The 19748-nt window shown below is 51.2% G+C and overlaps 9 protein-coding genes across 9 annotated transcripts; 4 read left to right on the top strand and 5 right to left on the bottom strand.

Annotated features, from left to right (window-relative positions):
* Window positions 1-15: 15 nt before the first annotated feature.
* MGL_2736 (uncharacterized protein) lies at window positions 16-4161 on the bottom strand (the record flags this gene model as incomplete). The annotated part of the gene is made up of 1 exon (XM_001730302.1): window positions 16-4161. One exon carries the CDS (start codon window positions 4159-4161, stop codon window positions 16-18), a length of 4146 nt encoding a protein of 1381 aa, XP_001730354.1.
* Window positions 4162-6261: 2100 nt separating this feature from the next.
* Window positions 6262-7467, bottom strand: MGL_2737 (uncharacterized protein; the record flags this gene model as incomplete). The annotated part of the gene is made up of 1 exon (XM_001730303.1): window positions 6262-7467. One exon carries the CDS (start codon window positions 7465-7467, stop codon window positions 6262-6264), a length of 1206 nt encoding a protein of 401 aa, XP_001730355.1.
* A 566-nt stretch (window positions 7468-8033) lies between these two features.
* Window positions 8034-10103, top strand: MGL_2738 (uncharacterized protein; the record flags this gene model as incomplete). Its single annotated transcript, XM_001730304.1, has 1 exon — window positions 8034-10103. One exon carries the CDS (start codon window positions 8034-8036, stop codon window positions 10101-10103), a length of 2070 nt encoding a protein of 689 aa, XP_001730356.1.
* A 321-nt stretch (window positions 10104-10424) lies between these two features.
* Window positions 10425-11469, bottom strand: MGL_2739 (uncharacterized protein; the record flags this gene model as incomplete). Its single annotated transcript, XM_001730305.1, has 2 exons — window positions 10425-10436; window positions 10507-11469. The coding sequence occupies 2 exons, from the start codon at window positions 11467-11469 to the stop codon at window positions 10425-10427; spliced, it is 975 nt and encodes a 324-aa protein (XP_001730357.1).
* Window positions 11470-12285: 816 nt separating this feature from the next.
* MGL_2740 (uncharacterized protein) lies at window positions 12286-12718 on the bottom strand (the record flags this gene model as incomplete). Its single annotated transcript, XM_001730306.1, has 2 exons — window positions 12286-12494; window positions 12541-12718. The coding sequence occupies 2 exons, from the start codon at window positions 12716-12718 to the stop codon at window positions 12286-12288; spliced, it is 387 nt and encodes a 128-aa protein (XP_001730358.1).
* Window positions 12719-13273: 555 nt separating this feature from the next.
* MGL_2741 (uncharacterized protein) lies at window positions 13274-15208 on the top strand (the record flags this gene model as incomplete). The annotated part of the gene is made up of 1 exon (XM_001730307.1): window positions 13274-15208. The coding sequence occupies one exon, from the start codon at window positions 13274-13276 to the stop codon at window positions 15206-15208; it is 1935 nt and encodes a 644-aa protein (XP_001730359.1).
* A 417-nt stretch (window positions 15209-15625) lies between these two features.
* On the top strand, window positions 15626-16728 carry MGL_2742 (uncharacterized protein; the record flags this gene model as incomplete). The annotated part of the gene is made up of 2 exons (XM_001730308.1): window positions 15626-15903; window positions 15984-16728. 2 exons carry the CDS (start codon window positions 15626-15628, stop codon window positions 16726-16728), a joined length of 1023 nt encoding a protein of 340 aa, XP_001730360.1.
* A 432-nt stretch (window positions 16729-17160) lies between these two features.
* On the top strand, window positions 17161-18012 carry MGL_2743 (uncharacterized protein; the record flags this gene model as incomplete). The annotated part of the gene is made up of 1 exon (XM_001730309.1): window positions 17161-18012. One exon carries the CDS (start codon window positions 17161-17163, stop codon window positions 18010-18012), a length of 852 nt encoding a protein of 283 aa, XP_001730361.1.
* A 445-nt stretch (window positions 18013-18457) lies between these two features.
* Window positions 18458-19526, bottom strand: MGL_2744 (uncharacterized protein; the record flags this gene model as incomplete). Its single annotated transcript, XM_001730310.1, has 2 exons — window positions 18458-18706; window positions 18744-19526. 2 exons carry the CDS (start codon window positions 19524-19526, stop codon window positions 18458-18460), a joined length of 1032 nt encoding a protein of 343 aa, XP_001730362.1.
* Between the last annotated feature and the right edge of the window lie 222 nt (window positions 19527-19748).

The following is a 19748-nucleotide window of genomic DNA, read 5'->3' on the forward strand; positions in this document are numbered from 1 at the left end:
TCAAGAGCATAGGCATTATGACAACACTTTACTTGTCACTGACTTGACATCCTTCAACAATCCCTCAGGAGCTTCCGATTCCGACGCCTTTTCAGTCTTTTCCCCTTTCTCTTTCGACTCTGAGATGGACTCAGTCACCTTGTCTTCAGTACTCTTCTTGTCTTCTGCTTCAGACACGCGCGACTTGGCGACTTCTGTCTTTGGACTCTCGTCTTTCACTGGGGGTACTGGCGCCTTCGATTCGGTTCCCGTTTCCGATCTCGCCTTCTTACCGGCAGGATTCGCCGAGGAAGTTGTAAATGGCTCAGGCGCTTTCTCAAGTTCTTTCGTTTCAGTAAGCGATGACGTTCTTGCAAAGTTGTTCGACTTGGACTCTTCATTCAATGGCACAGCTGAAGGTGACTTCGGGGCCTCCTTTGAATCAGCGGTTGGTGTTTTACGAGCGTCGATTTCACCGATGTCCGATTGAGCTGCAGGCTTAGCCAAGACCAAGTTGTTCGACAAATACGCAGGCACAGACGGCGATTTTGATAGATCAGCCTCAGTAACCGAGCGAGTCACTGGGACAGCGCTCGTCTCACCTGAATTAGTCTCTCGACGTTGCAAGTTGTACAAGTCCGCCGACGAAATTGGTGGCGCTAGCTTAGAGTCCGCCGTCGAAAATGTCAGCGGTTCCTCAGTGCAAGCTGGACCCGAAAACTTCGACGGTGAGGAAACTGATGGCACAGGCTTTGACTCCGACGCCTTGAGCATTGGAGATTCATTTGCATGTCCATCAGCGCGCTCACTGGATGCCGCCGTTGACACTGTGAATTGCTTCGTCAGATCAATGTTCGGAATAGCTGGAGCAGCCTTAGAGTCGGAAGTAAAGCTCGGTGCGCGGTCTGTGGATTCGGATGGCTTCTTATCGTCCATGTTAAACGGAGGCACTGGCTTGACGTCAGAACGCTCAAAATCGTCCGACTTGACTGGGGGAACAGGCTTCCTGTCAGAAGGCTTCGAAATAGCGGATTTCGTGGGGGGCTCGGACTCCGAACCAGAAGGCTTGGAGTCCGCATGCTTGTCTGATGCCGTCTGAAGCCTAAGAAGCTCAATGTTAGGGATAGCGGGGGATGCCTTTGACGCGGACGATGCACCGGAAGACAAAGATTCACGCGTTTCGGGTTTGACAAGTGGACTCTTCGAAAGCTCCTTATTATTAACAGACGCGCTAGCAACCGATGGCTCGCGCGTTGCAGCCTGAGGCTGCTGCTCTTCCTGCTGCTTCTTCGACGGCTCCGCCAGCTTCGGCTTGCCCAGGGCATCGCCGACAATAAACAGACCATACCGAGACGACATTTCACCCTTAGGGAGAGAAGACATCGATGGCATCGACATCGATGAGGATAAGTTGCTGGGAGACTTGCGCACAGTTCCCGGGAGCGGCACCTTGTCACCAGGTCCCACATTTGAGGCAGATGTAACCTTTGTCGAAGATGACGCCGGTTTTGGTGCACCCTTCGGTGTCACATGAACAATCTCCAGCTTAGGGAAAACACGCTGGGGCTGAGCGGGAGAAGAGACAGCATTCGCCTTAGATGACACTGGCTCTGGCTTTCCAGCGCTTGAAGACGTGTCTTTTGGAATTGGCTGCGTTGGAGACACAGGTTCCTCGTCCTTCTTAGGTGGCACGGCTCCCATTTGAGACGTGACTGGCTTGCTTACGACATCTTTCGTGGGAGACACAGCCTCCGTCTGGGGTGCAGCACGTTGAGACACCGCGTCCGTTTTGAGCACCTTGGGTTCATTCACTGCAGACATGGGACTTGTAGGCTTGGAAACTTGGGGTGTTGGTGACTGTGTGAGACCCTCATCCTTCTTTGGAGGCATTGGGCCGGTTTCGGCAGGCGAAGCAATCGTCTTCGGCGTGTTTTTATCATTCGTAGCAGCAGGTGTCTGCGCAGACATCGAAGGGCTAACTTTCGGAAGACTTTGCTGCGATCGTGCTGAAGTCAGGCTAAACTTAGACGGAGAACGTGCAGAGTCTGGCGTCTTCTCGCTTAGCTTCGAACGCGTTGGCTTGCGAACAAGGCTCGAAAGGCTAACCCGAAGGTACTCTGGCATCCTCGAGCTCTTTGAAGGAGATATGTACGGAGCTGTGTCCTTGGCGGCGGCGGAGCTAGTTGCGGCAGCTGATTTGCCGGGCGTTGACCGGGTCCTGGTTGTTTGATCCTCCTTGACATCCTGAGCTTTCTTGGCCTCTTGCGCTATTTTGGCATCCTCTGCCTTCTTCGCTCCTGCTGCCTTCTCTTGTACCTTCTTCACTTCCGCTGCTTTCTTTGCCTCTTCTGCTTTCTTCGATTCCTCCAGCTTCTTCGCTTCCGCTGCCTTCTCCTGTTCTACTTTCTTTGCCTCTTCCGCCTTCTTCGCTTCCACTGACCTCTCCTCTTCTGCCTTCTTTGCTTCCGCTGCTTTCTTTGCCTCTTCAGCTTTCTTCGATTCCTCCAGCTTCTTCGCCTCCACTGCCTTCTTCTCTGCGTCTGCTTTCCTTGACTCCTCTAACTTCTTTGCTTCCGCCACCTTCTTTGCCTCTTGCTGCTTCACGAGCTCAACTTTACGGATCTCCTCTGCCTTTTTAGCCTCTTCAGCTCGTCTTGCTTCATCAGCTTTCCTCGCCTCATCAACTTGGCGCTTGATTTCCTCTGCCTGTCTCCTGGCCTCTTCCGCTTGTTTCCTGGCCTCTTCTGCCAGTCTGGTCTCTTCAGCCCTCTTGGCATTGTCAATTCTCGTCAGCTCTTCTACCCTGCTGATTTCTTGGGCTTTCCTGGCTTCCTCACGTTGCTTAGCTTCCTCAAGCAGCTTGGCTTCCAAGCGTTTCGCTTCCATCGCAGCTTGGCGTGCCTCTTCAGCCTCGCGCCGTATTTGCTCGGCCTCACGACGGACTTGTTCTGCTTGTTCGCGAGCTTTCTGGGCCTCTAAGCGTGCCAGAATAGCTTCCTGGCGCGCAAGCTCTGCTTCCTTGCGGTTAACCTCAGCCACATTTTCCTCTTTGAGTCTTGCGGCATCAGACACAGTTGAGACATCAGGCAGCAATGAAACCTCTTTATCACCAGAACTCTCAGTCGCTTCCTCGGCCTCTCCTTGTCCAGGTTCCCTGTGCTTTGGCGCGTCAACATTTTCTTGAGAAATGGGTGCAGCAGTACCTGCTTCTTTCAGATCTGGCTTCTCTTCGAACAAAGTCTTGCTTGGACGCTGAGATAGGTAGTCCGGAAGAGTCGAACCTGTGCGCACAGTGCTAAAGTCTGCCATGGCCATTTCAGCGAACTGCGCAGGAGTGAGGTTGTCGCGTTCAGCAGCTCCTGCCAAGCTAGACTTTGTCTCTTTCGAAGCCTTCGTAGACGAAGGCACGTTCACTTTGGTTGTGCTGTAGTCAGACATGTAATTCAATGGCTGAGACGCGTATCGCTTCGAGTTGCTGTGATCCAGAGAGCCTTGACTCACAGAGGTAGGGAAGGAACTCGTTCCAGTAGATAACAGAGGCAGGTAAGACCGAGACGGCTCGATGCTAGGGAGATCCTTCTCAGGCAATGGCGGGGGCGCATCATCTTCGATGAACATCGACTTGCCTTTCGAGGCAGCTGCATGTCGTTTGCCCCTAGGCTTTGCCTTTTCCACATCCAGTTCTGGCTCCTCTTCTTCTTCTTGTTCCTCAGCAAGACGTCGGGCCTCTCTTTCAGCGATCGCATCAGCGTTTGCACGCTCACGACGGAAGCGACGTGCATGGATGCGGGCCGCCTCTTCACGAGCAATTTCGGAGCGAGACGACTTGTATCCACTTTCCGCACCGTCCCTACGCTCATTGAACTCTACTGCTTGGACGGCAGGGCCACCAACAGCAAACACAGAAGCAGGTGCGTGCGGCACTTCGCCAAGCATTGCCTCTGCCGTCATGTTCGTGAATTTGCGCGGGGTGCGACGGACGGGAGCATCCTCGGAAACGATTCGACGTAATCCAGTCGTCGTTCGTACTGTGCGAACAGATGGTTCGGTCGCTTTAGCCTTCGTCCGACGTTTCGGCGTTACTAGACCAGCATTCATTACTGCCTTACGGGCAGCGGCAAGATCCGCATCATCGTGTACCTTAGACTTGTCCTCACCGAATGGGCGAAGAAATACATTCATGTGTTTATGAGAACGACCCAACGAAGGGTGCGCAAAACGCCCTTCCGTGGAGCGTGAGTTGTGCACCAGCTCCGACATGGTGTTTGGTCAAAGACAAATACTACGCCAGGGCAACCCGGAAACAACAGATATGTTGGGCTGCCACGTGGCCAATAAACATCCTGTCTCATTTACCGATTTTGGAAAAACCTTATGCAGGCCCTCCACTGATTGTCCGTTGCGAGTGGACTTTGACCCAACACGGAACTTGAGTCGACGAATTCGTGGCACGTAGACCACGTGGTCTCTCCCGTAAACCATGCTATTCCGTGATATCCGGTGCACGTACGCCAAGTTAAGACCCCTGATCTCTGATAAATTACTCACGTGTGAGATGTAAATAAGTACTGGGAGTGTGCAAGTTACGCGAATCATTCGATCCATCCAAACACGAACTTTAAGCGCTCGCATCATAACCAGTTCAATCTTTATTGCATATTAATGAGCCGTGGATAAATGGGCTTGTGACATATTACTATTCTTGTTTCATTGCATCAAGTTGAGAAGTCAGTGCTGGTAATAGGACGCACCCTTAAGACAGAGCTTGGGAAAATAAGCACACTTTGTATCGACGTGCAAAACGCAGCATTTAGACCCCTATTGCAACTAACATAAAGTTGCCGATTCAGACGCAAAGTGACATCTGCAATGCCCATACCATCTATTGATATACTATTGATTTATGTCGGACGTGAGAGGAGGTAGTGTGCTTGAGTAGCTCAGGAGTTCTATTTTGTTCAAGGAAAACACGATGTTATAGAAATTATTTTCGTCATCCTCAAAGCATAATACAGGGTCAACGTTGTCAAAGTCCTAGAACATCGGCATTCCATGAATCCTACTTGAGCTTATTATTTCATTGTTTCTGAACGACAATTACGCTCTAGGATATGGAATCAATTTACTGTTTTTTAGCACATAGTCGCTTGAGATTTTTATTGCAGGCAAAAAAAATTAGCGTATTCAGTACAAGTTTTTAATGCACACGATTGAGATTGTAGCGTTGTTTCTGGAGGAACCGGTAAACCAAAGTGTGAAAGTGTGACTTCAACAAAGTTTTGTCACGATCAACTTTTCCGCATGTATTACATCGAAACCAAACTTTTTTTGTCCGGAACAAGTCATTTTCATATGATGAATGATTCCGTTATTTATACGAATAGAGATGGGATACCACACATGCTTGAGATGCCCGATGCTTCGATTCATTTTGCAGGTAGCGTGGTTTGTGGTAGGGTGGGTCGTGCTTTGCCCTATTCATCACCGATACACGTAGCTTCTCTCCTAGCTGCAGTTTGAATTGGCCTCAAGCTCTTTAGTGCGGCCGAGCAAACTCTGTATTCATTTAAGCTTGCGCATACCAATTGTTGCAAATGGGTTGTAACGGCAAAATCCTCAAAACCTGGAAGAGCAATGGCCAAAAAATCCCTGCAGAATGATGGATTCATATTGATCGCTAATTGGATGTATGACTAGGCCTGTGCATCGATCTTGTGGCAACAAATCGTGTGCGTCAGTACCTCAGAAATGGAGGCGGAGAAGTCACTTTGAGTCGATATTGAATTATTATTTAGACATGGGTTCAGCATTTGTAATTTAGACGCTTGGAAGTGGTTACCAGTCTGGTCTATCGTATATGTTCCAACATGACTTGTGAGTGTTCTAAGAATGTGTTATTTGATTCTATGCGGATCGACTTTATCAAGAGTCCTAGAAATGTAGTTGTACCTCAGGTTCAATTCATAAAAAACGGATTTGATTAAGCAAATGTGTTTGTGACAGCTTCCAAGATCGCATAGTTCAAAAAAGCACACATACAAGCAGCACCCTTGGATTCTCTACGAATATTGCTGCGTAAAAGAAATAAGTGGGAACAATAGAATGAAAAAGAGAATACGAGACTAGAAGAGAAATTGTTTACAGTGGAAGAGAGTAAAGGATGGTTTGAACATCCAGCCTTCACTAAATAAATCGAACTTTCCCATAAACACAATGGCTAATGTTGGGAGAGTCAATACGCTAAAGCCCATTGCGCAAGCCAGCGGCCACCACGAGCAAGCACTAGATAGGTGTGAGTGGAAAATTCTGAATAACAACATTATCGTACATACTTTCCGGAGTGACTTTGTGCCCTGTCTCAGGCTGCACAAAAACTTCCAGGCTCAATCGAGCAATTTCTGAGTTTGGTGGTGCAACTACCAAACTCTTGACGAATTCTTCGGAAAATGACCATCGCACAAGCTTGTCATCCTCACCTGAGCACACGCAAATTTTCTTGCCGAAGAAGGGGTTGAGTGGGGTTACTTCACTGTGTGGCTGCATAGCGGGATCAATCTGTCTCATTAGCACACGGAGGGAGTTAGGTACTTGTGGTGGTCCATTTTCGAGACCAGAAGAGCGCGTCCGCTGAGCAACCAGTTTCTGAAAATCTGGAGTGCCGATGAAGGGTACACCCACTTGAATACGCGGCTCATGCGCAAGCACCTGCCACGCAGCATGACCACCTAGAGACTTGCCCGTGACAGCAAACAATGACACAACTCGTTCGCCCTCGGGAAAAAGATAGGCAGGGAGCATATCGACAAGGAACGACACATCCAAGGCTGTGCCGTGAATCATTCCATACATATCAACGGCGTGCATTGGATTCCCTTCCTTCCAAGTCCGCTGACCCAGCTTGTTTGTCATGCGAGCGCCGTGGTTGCGCTGGTCGAACGTGGCGATCAAAAAGTCACGCACGCGATTTGTACCCTGGAGACCCTGGCGCTCACCGATAGTATTTTGCCATAATTCGCGAACAAGTTCATCTTCATTTTTGGCAGAACCAGTCCGGCCGTGCATGTGAATGGAGATACATACTTCAGGAACATTTCCAGCGGAAAGAGGTGTGAGATGATTGAGTCCATATATATTGACAGGAAGTCCAGCCACATCGATGGTTGAGCAGCTCGGGTTAGGAGCTTTGTGTTTCGTGGTGGGCTGAGCGTACAATGGAGGGGCCCACATAGGATGTTGCTTTGATTGGTGCATACTCAAATGAGAATGCGTCGCAGCATTTCCCATGGAAGCATGAGCCATGGGTGCAGATGTGTTAATTCCTTGGTTCATGGGTTTGGGTTGTCCATGTTGGGAGAAGCCTGAGCTCGTAGTATTATGGTTGATCTGTCCGTGTGGCACTTGCGGAAACCCTGGGGATGTCATTGAATCGCTTCCTGTAGAGCTTGATGATTCGTCTCTGGTCGCTTTGGCAATGAGCTTCTTGAACATGATGGTGAACGGCTACGTGTGGTTTATCTATTGTCCTGGCAGGAGATATAGATTGACGGGGCACGGGCCTAGAAATTGTGATATAAGACTAGGTATATGACTAAGCAATGGAATGCTTCCAACCTCATGAAAAGAGCCGCCGACACGGACGCACCAGTGCCAGTATGCGATCTGAAGCGTGTGCGTAGGAACAAATCGACGACAATATCACCGACAGAGCCTGTCAGGCCTAATTTGGATGTAGAAGAATTGGTTGCTGCGCGAAAAACTGAGATCCTCGCGCTTCACCGAGCGATGGCGCAGGCCCGTGCCTCGACCAATGCCCGAGCGTGGCAACTGTTGCCTCGACACTTGCGTCGGCGTGCTGCTTCCCACAACCTGCTACGGCTTCCTCGCAGACTGAGAGGTAAAGCGCGTGCTGAACTGCGTGCCTCAAATACAGCGGCGAAAACACGCAGTCAGATGCGACGCCGCATGCCGGAACGCACGCTTAAAGCTTATGTACGCCGCCGAACTGCTTTGAAAGCAAGGCCGGACGGAAGGACCGGCGATGGCTTGAAACGCACATGTGGCATGCGAAGCGTTTTCGCATGAGCGGTGAAAAAGCTGCACCTGATGGAGGCGCTGGTCGCTGGGGTTTTAGTCTCGCAGAGACGCCCCATCATAAGAGCTTCCGCATGACTTGGCGCAAGACTTCGCACGCAGTAATGCACGACGCGAGCTATACATCGGCCTTTTACGTGACTGCGCGAGCGAAGCGCTTAGTGGATGCGACAACACGTCTCCAGCTTTTTCTCATGTTACTTGGTGCTGCACATGGCTGGGAAGATTCATGGACGTCAGGATCACGCCTTTGTCGCACAGCCTTGCTTGATCGTCCATACGGTGCGCAGAAGCGCACAAAAGCACAGGCTGCGTTTTTACGGGTTATTTCGCCGTTGCAAGTGCTATGGGTGCCGCGCGTCGTAGGACACGCGAAACGGGCCTGTGTGCTTCTCATCCATCCCGCGGCGGTCGGCGATCTCCAGTGTGCGCTGGAGCATGCGTTGGATACCTTGCGAGCTGAGCAAAAACGCCCGCGACATATCTGCGCTGTCCCTCAAAGGTGGACGAAGCATGTAGACATCCAGGCCCGACAGGTGGACATGGCACCATCACCAGCAGTAGCCGCTGGTGTTTGGCACGAAGATGCGACAAAGCGACCTCCGAAAGATATCGCAGTATCTCGTCCTGCTGGTGCTTCTGCGTTTGAGGAAGGATGGAACGTGTTTGAAGTGCTTGGTGATCATGCCGCCCATGCACTTGGGCGTGTGTTGCACCTGAGAGTCAATGCGACGGAGCCCGAATCCACCGTGTTGCATCAGATCGTACATGGAGATTCTGAACCCACGGCATGGCTTCCATCAGACATGGTTCTTACGTTTGACGTTATTGATCCTCGGCTCAGCTCAAAAGTCATGAGGCAGACGTCCGGGTGTGATAGGCACTTGGCCCTGACCGACGCGTCTCTGCAAGACGAAGATTTGCCTCGGTACACAAGTGCTCGTTTCTTTCAAAAACGCCATACTCTCCCATCACCTACAGCATTGATTGACCGGCGACGCGCCCGCGGAGATGTACACCCCCGTGTGGACGATACCCTAACGATTATGATGATTCAGCGCCATATTGAAACATCACCAGGTACAAGGCCTATGTATGGTTTCGTACTATTCATACCGCGCGGTTGGGGTGCGGTATTTTGGAATGCGCTTGCCCGCACAGGCGTGCAAGTTCTCGGACAGGCTCAGCAGCGCGAAATTTACCTGAACATGGGGCTTCCGTTATTCCCATACGACTGGGTTGGACATGCAGCACATGTTTCAGCTACGGACCAAGATGAAAAGGAACGCAAAGCCCATTGGCTTGCTCGACCGCCTGCCAAGCGTGTGCAGCTAGATCCAACCATGTTTCCCTACCCATTTGGTGGCATAGATCTGTGGGCAAAGCAGGGAGAGGCGGTAGCCAAGCGACCTGTGATAGTGCCCACACTCTCTACTGAAGCGGCCGAGCAGCTAGACAAGGCGCTTTGTCGAATCGAGTCGAGCTCGCCCGTACCACGACGGCAGGTTCCGACGCGTGCATGGACTCGCAGGCAGTACGTCGACGGCATTTTGCAGGGTTCTCGTCCTATGCCGCTACCTCCAGATCAGCGTCCTTTCGTATTGGTGCTCATCGTAGCATGCAGACGGGGTGCATTTGATGAGAATGCGACATTACACATGCCGGCGATGGATGCGCTACCCGCATGGCACAGGGCCCTCGACCCCCCCACGTCACTCAAAGCTGCGGCACGTGAGCAACTTCACCAGCTAGAGGCGCAGCCCGTATCGGTTGCATCTATGGCTGGAGCAGTGAGTACAGGTCACTATGCGTTGGCTACGGGACACGGCCGTGCCATAGCTGCGTTACAGCTCGATGCATGGCTTGAGCTGGAGCGACGGCAGCGCATATTGGACGAGCAAGAATCCCAACGGCCTCGATGGGGTCAGTGGAAACGCAACCGTGTGCCGCTCAAGCGTCTTGTCTTGGTGCGTCCCGCTATGACAGGACCTGTTCGTGCAGCAAGTGTCCACCGAGTGCTCACGCTGACTTGAGCTTTGCATGAACCGCGGCCTCAGTGGACGCCCATAATGCCGCAGCGCCAGCGCCACGGCACGAGGCTGGAACGGGCGGATCGACCCGTCGTCCTTCACGGTAGACGTGTCCTGGCTGAATACCAGGCCAGCGCCGCGCATCCTCAACATCGTTACGAGCAGGAGTACGTACCACCTGCGACATATGTGTACGCATGAAAGTATGCATTTCTGACTCAAGCCGCGCACAGATAGCCCAGACGACAGCCTCTGCTGCACGCTGGGTCGGACGACCAATCACCCAGAAAAATGGATACAAGCTAAGCCATAGTAGCCACAGGACTAGCGCATGTACTCGCGAAGAAAGCATATCGGTGACGAAAAAGACGGAAAGCTGCGACGAGATCTCAAAGCCAGGACATACAAGCACAGAGGAGATGTGGCTTCGCCGTGCTGATACAGGTGCTGAATCTTCCTCTGCATCCATCCCTGGGACACGCGTGCGTGGTCGTTGGTCAGCGCTTGCGATCATGTCGAAGCGACGCTGCCATTCCTTGGCAAGAATAATCCAATGCAATGATGATGCACCAGTGAACGTCCAAGGTTCGAAGACGGCTCGTGAATTAGTCTTCATGACTGAGTCAAAGCGAGCCATGCCCGCGGCATACCAAGGACTAATTGCACTCACAATCCGTACATCTCGTGATAAAGGCTGCTGCTGAAGACTTGGAAGAAGTGATTCAACCAGGTGAAAAGGACCCAGCACATTATATAAGTACGACTGGTCTGGACTCGAGCCCATAGGGGTAGATCCCTCGGGCATCGGCAAGAACAAGACGGTATCAAGCCTGTGTGCCTCGGTTGTCGGAATGCCCGGCAAGTGAACAGCAGATGCGGCAGTAGATGTGCCTTCAGGGTGTACTTGGACCATCTTTCCCGTAAACCAGCGTTTCGAAAACTCAGATATAGACGCCATATCACCCATGTCACACGATTCGGCAAAAATATTCTCGTTTCTACTGCTTTCTCGGAGCAGGTCAACCATTTGTATGACGTCGAGGGAACTTAAATCAGGTACAAGCACAACAATGTGAGCACCTTGCTGCGCAAGCATCGCGATCACGACAAGCCCCATGGGTGTCATGCCGCCAGTTGCGACGAGAACGACGCGACCTGCCATTTCATTCAAACCGGCTGTCACAATGGCCTTAGAATCTTTGTCACGCGCACGCAATTGGTACGCCTCGAGACGCTCTTCACGACCTAGTAAAGAGGGCCCCTTGGCCCAGCTATGCACAAGTGCGAGCACGATCACCCCTGCGAGCAGTGTGCCATACTGGTCAGGTGAGATGACTCGATCGACCAGCGCTAGTAGCACCTGGAGCATGAATGTGGAGCGCAGTCAAGATTTTTTGACGCACGAGTTGGACATTTGGCGGCCGTGGACCCTAGTTCCGAGACCAGTCAGAATTGGGCGCGTTTTTCCTCGTCGTGATTTTTTTTGGTGGTACACGATTGTTCTCAAAGGTCCTTGACCATGCCGCAAGGATTCAAGCCACTCAAGCGGCCTACTATCCCAGGCACGAAACAGAAGCGCAAAGCACCAGCCCAACCTAAGCCAAAAGTTGGAAAACGCATTGCGCCGAAAAAAAAGGCAGCAGTGCAAGATGCTGTCCAGAAACGCGTACGTATGCCTTTGTGAATCACCAACATATGTCAAGAAAAATACAGCTTCCTCGACATCGCGCATAGAGAAAGAAATGGCACATCGTGCCCAAAAAGGGCCGCTCACAATTATGCGCTCACTAGCTCAAGAGGCCAATAAAGAAAGCAAACCGTCGTCATAGATTGTACATGTAAGGAATACGTTATTTCGGTCGACTACTAGATGGAGGCGGAGGCGGAGGCGGAAGTACAAAGCCGATAGCTGGGCGTGTTGATGTTTGCTGGATTGTTGCGTCCTTTGCAGGGGACGTGCGCGAGGTCGCTGTTTGCGTTACTTGCGCGTGCTCATGGCCGGGCATGCGGATATGGATGGTCTCGCCCTCCGGCAAGGAAAAGTCCTGCCTAGGTCCTGACGGCAAATGGGGCGACGGTACATCGTTGGTCTGACCCACAGGCGCAGCAAGCTCAGATTTACGGCGTCTTCATTAGTTTCGCATCCCATACGTACCGAGTCCAGTCTTGCAATGCGACAGTGAAGTCAAAGCTTTCGGTTCGTTCCACAAACTTTTTGGTCAGATGCAACTGCACATTGTCGCGCATGTCGACTTACGCCTATTCCGATAAATGCATGTCGTTTTGAGCCATTCTCATTACTTTCAACACGGATCACGTAGTATCTGGAAGAGTCCAGCACAGATTCCACACTCTTGCCAGTTACATCGTATGGACATGAAGCAAATAATTCGCCTGTTATTTTATCTTAGTATGGAATGGGACCCAAAATATCGCATACCTGACGATGCGTCTTCAAGTCGAATCTCACACAAACCTGCGTGCTCCAAAACACGCAAACGTCCGGTCCATAATGGTTTCGATGTGTCTCCCCATTCTGCAGCGCGATATCCGGCTGCACTAGTCCTCGGAGGCACACGGTACACATGACATGTCTGCACCAGAAAAAGCGTCGACATGGCGGATGAATGGATGTGGAGAAATCTCATAGAATCAATGCGTATGTGCGTTTGGCTTGTGTCCACACCCGTGGACACTACAACACTAATGGACTAACTACGGATCAATTTCATCTGTCTGCACCGTGTCCGTTTTCAGTGCAAGCCGAGCTACGGGGAGTGTGTGTCGGTATAGGGATGTGTAGGCTCACGAATTTACGAACTGGTGCATATATTTTCGAGCTCTTCTAAAGCCACATATTATTGCATCGGCCTAGACCGTGTATGCTATCGCCACTGGACCTGGGTTGCCGCTTCAGTCGGGCTTGACGTTGCCCTGTGGGGGAGCCAAGCGCCAGCTTTGAAGCAACAGCCGCCGCGCCCACTAATCTCCAGGCCTTGCATATATTCATACTCCACACTAATCCGATCTTCGCAACCCCACCTAAGTCCGTGCGGCGTGTTTGTCGTGAAGCATCCGTTTTTCACCCCACGTGTGTTAGAGCATTTGCGACCATGCCTACCAAACGGCGGCGGTCATCGATGGAGGGACCATCACCTAATGCAAAACATAACATGGCGCTCTTGCAGCTAAAACATGCCGGGACTTCAGTTCAGGCCCGTACGCAAGCTATGCATTTGCGCCGCTCGATCCTTCAGCAAGCCATAGAGTCATCCAACTTTACTTATTTACACGAAGTGAAGGGACATCGTTCGTGTATCAATGCTTTGGCATTTTCGCGTGGCTCTGGACAATGGATGGCTAGCGGTGGGGATGATATGCGTATTCATGTACGCGACTTGTATGACTTTGACGAGCAGCGTGCAGGGCCGCCAGAAACCAGTACGTATCGGACGCTCGCTCGCCTCTTTGGTCATACATCCAACGTATTTTCACTTTCATGGAGTGCACAAAATAAGTACTTGTTTTCCGGTGGGAATGACCAAATGGTACTTTGCTACGACCTGAATTACGACAACATTCCCATCCACAAAATTACACCCCGGATTGAACGCCACACACCCACACTCACGTACTCCGTGCACGAATATGGCATTCGCGAGGTGTCTACGCATCCAACTAATACGAATTTGGTTCTTTCATCGAGCGATGGTGGCGATGTTCATCTTGTGGATGTGCGACTGCCCCATCCACATACTGCGCACTCGTACTATTTTCGGGGTCAGGTGGCTTCGTCTCAATGGAATCCCAATCCCGGTGATGGGACGACATTCGCGGTCGCATCCTCTCACGATCCAAGTGCGTATGTGTCTTTGTATGATGTACGCAATTTGTCTGATAGGAACGAGCGTCTTATCCGCTCATCCGATGCTCTTGTACGGTACGCTACGCAGCTGCGGTCAAAGCTACCTTCGGGCTTGGCCATGGCACGTCCGGACCCTACAGGTGCTCAGTTTGATCCTTCCGGTCGTTTCTTGACTGCTGATATGTCTCTTTATCTCCCGACATTATATGCTGTTAACGACTCTGAGCCGTTAGCGACAATGTCTTCCGAGGCTTTGCGTACCCATCTTAGTTCTCATGAACCTGGGGGAAGTCCACGCACAAATGCATTAGCCGGCTATAAGAACAGCTGCACGGTCAAACGAGGCTCGTTTGGATTTGAAGCGCAGTCAGGTGAGTTATATTATGTGGCTGGTTCAGACGATTTTCGCGGCTACGGTTGGCGCATTCCCCAGCTCGAAAAACTTCTCGATGAACGCCGTTCGATTTCTTATAATGACTGGCTTGTCAGCGATTCTGTTGGTACAGGTGATGTATGGTTTAAGAGCACGAGTAGCTCGACGCCTACGATGCTTCGTCCTACGGAGCTTGGGTTACCAGCATTCACGCTTGAGGGTTCACGCTCTATTGTCAATTCTACTCTATGTCATCCCACACTCCCCATGATTGCTACTGCAGGCATTGAGCGCCTCGTGCGTTTGCACTATGCAACGCCTATGTCTTTACAGCACATGCGTGATGACTGGCATAAACTGCGCCCCATCACACGTCCAAGGGTCCGAACAGCCAACATGACCGCTGTTCTTCGGGCAATGCGACGTGCACAACGCTTTTCTCTAGACTCGGACTCGGATTCTGACGCAGCAACAGATTGGGGCGTATCCAACCCATCGCTACACGTGGATGGTCATTTAGACACGGCTTCGCATCCTGAAGCAGAGAATACCGGTGTCATTTCCACTACAACACATGCGCCGACGTCTGCCGAACTGGCGGACGAGGAGGCCATTGCACTATTTGACGAGCTGTTGTGTGAAGAAGAAGATCGCTCGATCTTTTCACGGATTGATCGGAGCTCGGACTCTGAAGATGACAGTGAAATTGAGAGTGACTATGAAAATGGTGACGGCTTTGATGGATACACTGTCACTAGCACGGAAGCGGAAGTAGACGATGTCACCGACTCAGAGTCCAATTCTGAGCCACCTCACATCGATGTCGGAGCGCTTGAATTTCTCTTGGAGTCGGACGAGTCCGACCCGTGAAAACGTGTTGTGTAAATAAGTGAAAGGTGGGAAAGAGTGTATATATGTAATAATTTGTAATGCGCGCCGGCCGAGGCACACGGAATCGTTGAGCAGTCCAGTAAAGTCAGGTAGACGGCGCTTAGTCCTACTGCGAGACTGGAGCGAATTTTGAACGTCGTCGTCCATTGTCAGGAGCGGAGTAACAAATCACCATGAGCCTGTCGCGCTCTGTGCTGTGCGCTTCGCGCAATGGTGTGAGCCATGCGAAGCCAGTTTCCTTGCTTGTCCGGAAGTACTCGCAGGATCTTACGATAAAGCATCGGACGGGTATGCCTCAGGTGGCAGCTGGTCCGTATGGTTTCGGAAGGTGCGTGTTGTGTGCGACGCTAGTGTGCGATGGGCACGCCGCAATCGCTTCGAACAAGTTTCTGACCAATGTTTTTCTATAGAAACTCGGTCTCAGGCAGCATCGCAACCGTTTTCGGTGCGACCGGATTCCTTGGTCGCTACCTTGTCAGCAAACTGGCGAAAGTAGGTACCCAGGTCGTCGTGCCGTACCGCGACGAGGACGAAAAGCGGCACTTGAAGCTCCTAGGTGATCTAGGCCAAATCGTCCCTCTTGAATGGGATATTCGCAACGAGCAACAGATTGACGAATGCTTGCGCCACTCGGACACTGTGTTTAATCTGACTGGCCGCAACTATGCGACGAAGTACGTTCAATGCATGGCTGCAATAGCAGCAGCAGCAGCAAGATATGTTACGAGTAACAATGCTAACAGAACTTCTGCAGGAACTTTTCCATGCGAGATGTCCACGTCGATGGTGCTCGTCGCATCGCCGAAATCGCTGCCCAGGCGGGTGTAGCACGCTTCATCCACATGTCTCACCTGATGGCTGATGTGGATTCTGAAAGCGAATACATGCGCACGAAGGCTTTGGGTGAGGATGCTGTGCGCAAGGTGTTCCCCAGTGCAACGATCGTTCGTCCCTCGTCGATCTATGGCCATGAGGACCGTTTCCTCAACAAGATGGCGTCGTGGCCGATCACATGGAAGCTGAACAATGGCCAAACGGTGCTGCGCCCTGTGCACTCGTTGGATGTGGCAGAGGCTCTGTTAGTCATTTCGCAGCAGGACCGCTTGGCTATGGGCGAAACGTTCTCGCTGTATGGTCCAAAAGCGTACACGATCCGCGAGCTTTTGCAAATCGTCGAGAATATCACGTACCAGAAGATTGTCTCGCCAGATGTGAACATTCCACGCTTCATGTTCTCAGCAATTGCCAAACTGGGTGAGAAGATTGCTTGGTGGCCCATGTTCAACCAGGATGAGGTGACGCGTCGCTTCATCAACGAGGTGCCTGCCCCGGGAACGAAGAGCTTTGCTGACTTGGACATTGCACCTGATGTTCTCGAAGATGTCGCTATCATGTACTTGCGTCGTTTCCGCAGTCACCTGCGTTATGAACAACCCATCGAGAATGCGCACTCTGGTGCGGTGAAGTTGCGCAAGCGGCCATTTCGTGTCGTTGAGTAGATGATACTGCTTTCACTGCCAGACGGAACGAGCTATTGGCGTTCGTGTGTCTGTATGAACAGGTTATTGTAGGTGTCGGAATCGGTAGCCAGCTGCAGTAGACTTGATACTCTGCAAGCACCCTAATGGCAAAAATGGCCACTACCCAATTTTCCTTTGTCGCTCATATTCACGATCTCTACGTTAGCTTCCGTGTACGAATGTGCACGCTGATTGGTTAATTACGCAAGTCAGATAACTCTGCACGTCGGCTAAGAGTAAGGCTGACTGGGGGCCGCTGGAGTGGTCCAATGTCGAATTCGCTTGCGTCACATTCCTTGGCTATAGTTTTTTCGTTGGCTGGATCACATGTTGTAAGTAGAAGTAGCGCCACAAAGTTGAAACACTAAGAAAGTTTGGCGTCGCAATTGAAATAGTGCCGGCAACATCTGGATGAACATCATTGCTGTGCCGCTTGCACGTCATGCAAATCCTGCACGATTGCCGTACCTGACATATCTGTCACAGCCGGTGGCGGCGGCCGCTACCAAGCTCTCAACCAAGCCAAGTTATGCACAACGCGCCATTCAATATGCATCCGACATGTGGACAACTTGGGGTAGGCCTGAAACAACGTCGTTGCTCGACTGGAAGCGGCGTGTTCACGCTTTGGGCGAGCGAATTATGGACCGTATTGAGTACGAAGAGTGGGCACTCAAGAGCATTGATCAGGTGCTGGGTCCATCGATTCATGCCCTGTTGACTTCTCGCCTGCACCTACGCGAGCCGCGAGAAGAGCATCCTACGCATGTGGCAGTGCTATATCCCCCGTCTGTTGTGGGTAGGACAAGTGTGATGGAATCACTTCGCAATATGGCTCACCGTCGTGCCCCACATCACTACCGCTTGCTGTTCTACAACATGGTAGCAATCCCTGTGACGGCCCCACTTTTCCTTATCCCCGTCATCCCCAATGTCTTTACGTACTACTTTATGTGGCGTGCATGGAGTCATTGGCGCGCTTACGTGGCATCCAAGTCGCTGGAGTCCCTCCTCCAATATGGACTAGTGGAATGCAAACCCGATGATCAATTAGGTGCTATTTATGCTGAAGCTAAGAGCCACAAATCGCAACATGCGCAGAAACAGCCCAGTGGTTGGACATTTTTTCTTGACCAAGACGACATGGCATCCCTCACGCATCATTATGCACTATCAGCCCAAGCTTTCGTTGATTTGCGCCGCGCGTCTCAACAAGCTATATACGACATTATGCGCCAGCGACGACAACAACGTGCATCCTAGCTTTCTTCTGAAACCATATGATATCGTTGCAAGTCATTAGAGGAACATGGAACCAAAAAAGATCATCAACGTGGACATTACAACAGTGAAGCCCCAGGTCAGACTGGTTGGGTAAATGCGCATGCCACCAGAAGACGGTGAGTCATCGTCTTGATCTGGCTCGTCCTCACATCCATTCGAGTAGAGTCGGACAAATTCGATTTCCCACCGAGCGTCGGCAAACTTGTCACCGTGGTCTGCATTGTGTTAGCAAGGATACCTGACAACTCTTTAAGCTGTACATACTTATGAGATAGTCTTTGCAAGACACCGGGCATCCACTTGTGTCACGACCGGGCCCATTGGTCCCTGTGCATGGGGGGTTAGTCGACTAATCCCATCTTTGTCTTGGCAGCATTCAATGTGCCTTCACGTACATGTGCCACAAAGCCTGAATAAGGGTTAGCTAATCTACACAGACCCAGGGCAACACAAAAACGTACGTTGTATCGAAAATAATTTCATGCAGCCCAAATTTGTTCTCAAAATCGCACTGAATGTTGGATCCATCATTGTAGCCGAAATAGGCTTGCGGCTTACCCCACTTTTCCATATGATCGCCATCTAGACTAGTAGGGGCTTCGTGAATGGGAGCTGCCACCTGTGGCGGCATCTGGTCTCGGTCGGTATCTTTGTGCCAAAAGTACACGCCAATCTGGAGTTGTGGGTTAGTGTGACGCGTCAATACGTACACCCGTTCCATTCACACGCGTATCACGCATCATTGCAAACCAACCACCACCGCTGTAATTGCGCGTCAGCAACTTTTTCATATTGGGCGATGGCGAGGATATGGCTGTGAATGACAACGTACCCGTTGTTGAAGCTCTTGCCAAAGGAATTGTCGTCGTTAAAGACACTCGCGCATCCCGGTTGATCGGTGCAGTTCGTACGCACGAGGTTTCTGAATAAGCATATGTTTCCAAAAAGCGCAAGCTTGCCATGATAACGTACCCTTGCTGGTTATTGTTGAATTTTTGATCGACATTGCAATTTGCGCCCGCGTGAAGGGACGAAAGATTAGGACCATCACCATTTGCGTTTTCAATAATGTCAATTTCGCCACCATCAGGCCATGTGCTTCCTGTTGACGTCCAGAAGGCAGGCCATGTCCCACAACCAGTGGGCATACGAGCGAGCTTTAAGATGTAGAAGCCATCGCCGAACTTGTGGTTGGAATGGATTCGGTTGCTACGTCGGACGAGATGCGACCAATTTCCATTCCGCGGTACAGGATCACCCGTGTCAACATTGAGGACAAAGTTTCCAGTATTTTGATCCACGTACGACAGGTTTGACCGGCGTGATACATCCTGATTCACGTAGTCGACGAGTCCGTGCGTTGGATCGGGGCCGCTCCACCAGTAGAAGTGATTGAAAAAGTCACTTCCAGACCATTCCTGGCACATAGAGTAGTTCAGCGCTTGTACATGCATCACACACAAGCATGTTACTACCAACAGCCGCACGTACATGGGTCTTGACGAGTGGCTGTCAGATCTAAAAGTCGATAGACCCTGTCTCGTACTCAATTTTATGTGCCGCACAGACGAACTGGGAAATGCTCGGCGTTTACGTAATCATCTTGCATATCAGGTGTGTTGATCGTGTCAAAAAAGTGTGGGCCAGTTGCATTGTGCGCTTATGTGTCTTGACGCCGCAATTCCTTCGACGGGCAGCGGAGGTTGTTCGCATCC

Source organism: Malassezia globosa, assembly GCF_000181695.2.
Source record: "Malassezia globosa CBS 7966 chromosome Unknown mgl_sf_6.1, whole genome shotgun sequence".
Lineage (NCBI taxonomy): Eukaryota > Fungi > Basidiomycota > Malasseziomycetes > Malasseziales > Malasseziaceae > Malassezia > Malassezia globosa.